Here is a 6,387-nt window from a genome sequence, read left to right on the forward strand (position 1 = left end):
GGGCTGACTTCCGGGCCCCAGTGAAGCCCCCAAACCTCTTCTGCAGCTGCTTCTGCTCCATCTCTCCAGACTCATCCATGCCAGGCTCTGTTTCTTTCTGTGCTTGGAATAGGCTCCTGATACGGGGCATTCGCTTCAGATGCATCTCGGAGGCTCTTGGCTGGTAAAGAGCAGCTGCCAAGTGCTCTGGGTCAGCAGGGCTGAGCTGCCAGGAGCCCTTGGCCATGACCTTGGTGCATGGAGTCCAGAGAGGGCTGGTCAACACCTTCCCTTCACACTCGAGGACGCACACCTGCAAAGACAGAGGTGGGAAGAAGGGAGAAGAACCAGGGAGATGTCTCTTAGTCCAAGGCACTGAGGAGATAAAATCTCTCTATCGTCGACATCTGTATTAATGCAAGTGATTCTGAAGCATCTCTTTATCAATACTGTGCAGCAGTTTAACGTGGAGTTATTTAAGTTAATAGAATTTCAGAGTTGGAAAGAAACAGAAAATTATGTGGCCCATCTCCATCATTTCACAAACGAAGAAATCCAGGGCTCAGAGAGGTGAGGTTAACTTACCCCAGGTGACACAGCAAGTTCACACAGAATGCGTGCAGTAAAACTGCACACCGTGAGAGCCTTTGTTAGGTTTTTGGAGCCAGACAAAGCTCATGATGGGCACCCATAAAAAAAGAATTTTATTTTGTTATCAGGCTTGGGGGAGGTCAGATTGGTTTAAGAAACTGGGGATGTCAAAGCATGTAGTTAAATCCGCATGGTTATTTTAAGATCACTAGGTAAAGATCAATCAATCCTCGTGTTAATTTTTTCATCCCACATACACAAGTCATGACTATCTGCGTCATTTATAGAAAATGAAGATCAAAGCCCTTTGGGATGTAGGCAAGTTGGGCAATCTGGTTCCAGGTGGGGAAGAGGGACCATCAGACACAATCCAGTAGACCTGCCTGGCCCCTGGGAACTTCTATTGCTGCTCTGCCTCTCCAGGCATCTCGCACTTCTCATCTGGACCCCCAGCCTAATGGCGATGTCTTCCTGGTCCCTCTTGACTGGTCCTGGCCTTTGCCCCACTTCCCCTGTTCGTATCTCTGATTGGGTCTCTTGGAAGTCTCTGACTCCAACTTTTCTTCCTGTTTGCTGTTTCAACTTCACTCCAAATTCTCCTCTCTGTGTTTTTTTGCCTTAGCCAATTGAAAACCCCACTTCAGCCTGACCTTGCCATCATAGTCAGCAGGGAGCTACAGAGGCTTTCGTCAAACCTTGAAGTTTTTGCCTGGCTTACAAGGCACTGCTCTGTCTGGGGAGGTCTGGGACATCAGAACATTGGTGTATGTGCCCAGTAGCCCCCATCTAGGGAGCAAAAATGCTCACCCAGGTGTTCAGAGTGGCACAGATGCCTCTGTGGGCAAGGTTTCCAACCTGATCCCTAACCACGGAATGAGATGTGCAGATAGCTGAGATCGCACACCTTACACGCTGTTCCACCAAACCCCTCGCCTTCAATCCTACTTCCCCGAGCCTTGCCATCCTGACCCTCACTTCACCCCCTTTTGTCCCTGCCAAACTTCTGCACTGCTTCCTTCATGTCAGCATCTTCCATTTACTCAACTCCCCCCACCCCATCCACTCCGTTAGCTTTGTCTTCTTGAGGACCACCCGTGACTTCCCAATCACCAGGTCCAATGGGCTTGCGTAGCCCTCATTCTCCTTGACCTGGCAGCGTTTGGCAATGTGGACCACACCCTCCTGAGAATTCTTTCCGGTATTGCACTCCCCTCGCAGACTGTGCTCCTCACTGTGTTCCCAAGATTCTGTCTTTAAACTTCTTTTCGCCTTTCTTATCACTCTGCCCCTTGGTGACTTTGTTCACATCTGTGATTTTGGCTGTCACTTCTTTCAGGGCAACCCAGGTCTGTATATCCAGCCCCTAATAACTCCTGAACTCCAGACACTTCTCTGATCGCTGTCTGGTGTCTCCATCAAAATGTCTGACCTGCACTTTAAATGCAATTCGTTAAGAATGAAGCCCGCCTTCCATGCTGGGCAGAGGCGGCCAATTGCCTATTCCATACCTATCTTTTCTCTTCCTTACTAACAAACACTTGTTTTCTTCCTGAAGGGAACATGTATGTTTCCCAACCTCCTTTGTAGCCAGAGGTGGCTGATATATAAATGGTAGTGACCAGGAGGGGCTTCTGGGAAAGTAGGGGGCTGACTTAGCTGGGAAGAACATCTTTTTCTCCTTCTTCCTCCCCTTCCTTCAGCACCCTGCTTAGTGTGTGGACATTTTGGCTAGTGCCATCTTGAAACCATGAGGTGACCGAGAGGATGGAAGTCATATGATTGAAGCCACAAAAGGATAGTGAAACAGAGAGGAGTCTGGGACATTTGTGGTGTGGTGGAGCTGCCATACCAGCCCAGGACTGTCTGCCTCCTGACTTCTTTACGGGGAATCAGAGCTCTGTTTTCTTCTAAGCCACTGTTACTTTAAGTCTTTGTTTACTAGCAGGAGAATTCGATTCTTTTTTAAAAATTTAATTAAACATTTTTTTCAATTAAAGTTGACATACAATATTATTTAATCTTATCTGATATATTTTCCCCACTACAAGTCTGTCCTTCTGCTTGGTCTCTCTGTCTCTCTGTGTCTCTCTCTGAATGGCACCTTATTCCCCATGTGACGCAGGTTTAGGGACAGTCTGTGTGCATTCCGGGTATCTAATACCTGAGATAAAAAAAAGTGGGGCTCCAAGCAAGGATGAGAAACGAAGAGAATCAACAGGAGATAGGAAAGGATCTGCTGTTGAAGTCACTCACTGGCCACACAGGGGGGTGGCCCCAACTCTTCTTGTACGTCAGCAAAGCACTGCATTGAATGCTAGCGCCAGGAGGGACCTTAGGCAACACCTGGTCCAATGGGTCCCACACCTGGGTATGAATACAAATCATCAGCAGAACTTTAAAAAAACAGAATTTCAAACCCCAGTTAGATCTATGAGGAATATAACTGAGGCTTAGAACTTATTTTTACAAAGCTCAGTTAATTCTGAAATTTGCCCAGGTTTGGAAACCACTGATAAAGTCCATGTTCAAGTGTTACAGTGAGACTCAGTAATGTGTCCAAAATGACACTGTCAGATAACAGTACGACCTGAATAAGAACTTAACTCTCTCGAGTCAGAACATCTATTCAACGAACTGCGTGCTCGCAATATGAATCAATGGAAATTAATGGGAGGATAGGATCCTAAGAGACTAAAACGTAAGGTTCGGATAGGAAAATTGCTCATTTTCATAAGTGTTGGGCCAGAGAGGAGAGATAGAATCCACTGGGAGAGTCGTTCTCTTTCGCTGGTGAGGTGTGCAAGGTGCACCTTTGCCAAGCCCACCTGCTAGCCAGAGGTGGTGATGTTGCGCCAATGAGAGTCAAGCCGTGGTTTTTCCGAGCATGTCTTTTCCATTTAGACTTTCCTCAGAGAAGCTGGCAGCAGTAATACATGGTCAGTGCCAACGCGGCAGGCATACATAGAGAAACCACTTTTTCACACCTGCAGTGTCACTGAGTATGAAGGAATAAGAGACAACGTCCATACATGGGGGCAGGGCAGACTTTAGAACAATGGTAGCTGCAAACTTGAGTGTTCTTTACGAATCCATCCTGGAGTTTATTAGGATGCAAATTCTTAGGCTACGCCCCTGGAGATTCTGATTCAGTAAGCCAAGGGAGGGACCCAGGAATTTGCATTTTTAGCAAGCACCCCAGGTGATTCTAAGGCTGGACGATGAGAAATCCTGCTTTTGAGCTTGCTCTGAGAAGGAAGAAATCATCACGGAACACAGTGGGCAGAGAGATTCTGTCAGAGGAAAGGTCACATGGTCTGTACAGAACCTGCTCCTGAAACACTTTGAAGAAAACCGGGTGGAACCAATTTGTAACATGTTCTTTCAGATCATAATCCTCTTGGGTTATTACTAGACAGTAGTGGGTCTCGACTGGGGGCGATTTTGCCCCCCCAGGGGACATTTGGCAATGTCTGTAGCCATTTTTGGTTTTCACACAGTGGTAGGGGGATGCCCCTGCTTTCCAGTGAGTAGAGGCCGGGGATGCTGCTAAACACCGTACAATGCACGGGACAGCCCCCACAACAAATAATTATTCAGCCTAAAATGTCCACAGTGGTGAGTCTGAAAAATAGTACCCTACAGAGTCGAGTGGAAAACAGGAAAGCATGGACAACACTGGGAAATACAGTAGGCATGAAGAATTTCAGAGCTGAAATGGACCTTTGAGTACACCTGGTGCAATCCTCACATAATAGGAGCCTTAAAATGCTTGTTGAACTGTTTCTGCTCATCAGTTTACAGGAACAGGTGGAAGTTGTTAAACCTAAGGCTATTAGATCTTCTGTGAGCCCCTGGGTTTCTAAGCCCAGATGGTAATTAGATTGAGTGTCAATCAGAGAAAATGAAATTTTATGATCAAACCAGATGCATAGCCTGTACCAAGACTTGACATACTGTTAGATGAATTAGTTACTAACAAAATCATCTCAATTTGTGATTTAGGAGAAGGTTTTGGGAAAATATGAGGAATTCAAATTCACAATAGCATTTGTGGCACCAGATGGGCATCTGAGCTTAATGCCTAACACTCCAGTCTGAGGGACCCACCAGCCTCTTTCCAGAGATGGGTTAATAGCCTATTAAGTGAGCTGGATACACTTTCACAGCCTACACTGATGACATGGTTATATTAAGCCAGAGTGTGGATGAGCATCTGGAAAGTCTCAGATTGATGCCAAATTGATCTGTAAAGCTGGGCTTGTGGGGAAACTGAGCATAGGGACATTTGGATGTCTGGGGTCAAAGATTAGGGAACAAGCACATGAGCCGACTGGAAGGAAAAAGAAGGTTGTCAAATTTCTGCCACTAAAGAATCAAACCACTTCTAAGAGAAATTTGGGAGCTATTTGCTTTAGGAGGTTCTGCTAGAATATCTGAGGACTGACTTTAGTAGGCTAGCAGATAACAGTACAAAAGGAAAACATATAAAAAACTCCTATTACAAATCAACCACTAAGGGTTTTTAAGTAATGAAGATGAAAGCACTAATAGAAGGCAGTGTCTTTTGCTATTCATAGAGTTTTAGGAAGTTTTAAATAAAATTCTCTAGATCTTTTTTGGGGGGTTGCCTTCTTTATTTCTAAAACAACACAGTGAATCTAGTTTTTTCTACTTGGGCTGATGGGGTAAGTACTATTCACAATTAGGTGAAAGCCCAGGACATTGCAATGGGTTTGCTGTGTAAGTCATTCATCAACCAAAATTATAGCCTAACAAAAAGCCAGCCATGCTTGGATGTGGAGTGAGAAATAAAGAAATTCTTGATGGAGCCAGGGGTCCAGAGAGTCCTGGGAATTGCTCAGGAATACACGATTTGGTAGAAGACTGGGAGGTGACCCTTGCTAAAATATCTGAGCCCCCCTCATCATTTAGAGAGTGGACACATTCAAGAGTTACAAGATTTGGAAATGAGATGTGGTTGCCTAAGTTCTAGGTGTTACATAAAACTTTAAAAAATAGGTTAAAAGTGAATACAAACTAGAAATCAAACAACAAGGCAGCCAGGTCCTCCAGGGGTCAGCAGGCACTGCCAAGGGTTTATCCCTCACTGTGAGGCTATAACTGGCCATTTTCTAACTTGTTTCAAAGAAGTAACAGTCTTGTCTGGATCCCAGAGATTAAGACATGGAAACATGGTCCAAATTCTTTATCAGTTTTGAAAGACACCAATGTAAAAATCCTGCAGTACCTGCAGTGGACGTGCCTGTCAGGAGACTAAAAGGCTCACAATTTTACAATTTCCATGGGACATGTTTATTGAGTACTGATCTGTGCCGTGCCTCACACTGGGGCTACATTGGGGGATCCCCAGAACCATCAGCAAAGGAAGCTCACATCTTATAGTGAGAGACTAGCAGATACAAGTAACCGTGAGTACGAAGGAGGGAGGGCTTAGTTCTACTGGGGGCAGGTGGAGAAGCAGCCATTCTGATAAGAGGTGAAACTTAGGGTTTTGAAGAACAAGTAGCGAGGTGGAAGAGGCATGCGCAATATGGTAGGGCAAGTTCCCGGAGCGGCGGGAAGGCGGAGTTTCCGGGAACCGCGGAGAGTGATTGGAGCCCGGTAGGAGCAGGTGCAGAGCGTATGTTTAGGACTTACCTGCAGCATGCGGAGAGCCGAAGGCCTGGATGTGGGAATGGCGTCTTGGACAGAGTAGATGGAGGTAAGAAACAGTGAATCTTGGCGGTCACTTTGTTTAGGGCGTGGGGAGGGGAACAGGAGCCCGACGGAGGCAGAAAAGCAAAAGTCAGGGCAGGG

At 45.9% G+C, this 6,387-nt stretch overlaps 1 protein-coding gene across 1 annotated transcript in view; it reads right to left on the reverse strand.

The window, feature by feature from the left end:
- Window positions 1-6,387, reverse strand: part of PNOC (prepronociceptin) — a 9,236-nt gene that overhangs the window by 109 nt on the left and 2,740 nt on the right. The window contains 2 exon segments of the mRNA XM_006906245.1: window position 1; window positions 4-292. The exon segment at window position 1 is cut by the window's left edge and continues 109 nt beyond it. Coding sequence (XP_006906307.1) covers window position 1; window positions 4-292 — 290 coding nt within the window.

This window comes from Pteropus alecto, unplaced genomic scaffold (assembly GCF_000325575.1).
Source record: "Pteropus alecto unplaced genomic scaffold, ASM32557v1 scaffold50, whole genome shotgun sequence".
NCBI lineage: Eukaryota > Metazoa > Chordata > Mammalia > Chiroptera > Pteropodidae > Pteropus > Pteropus alecto.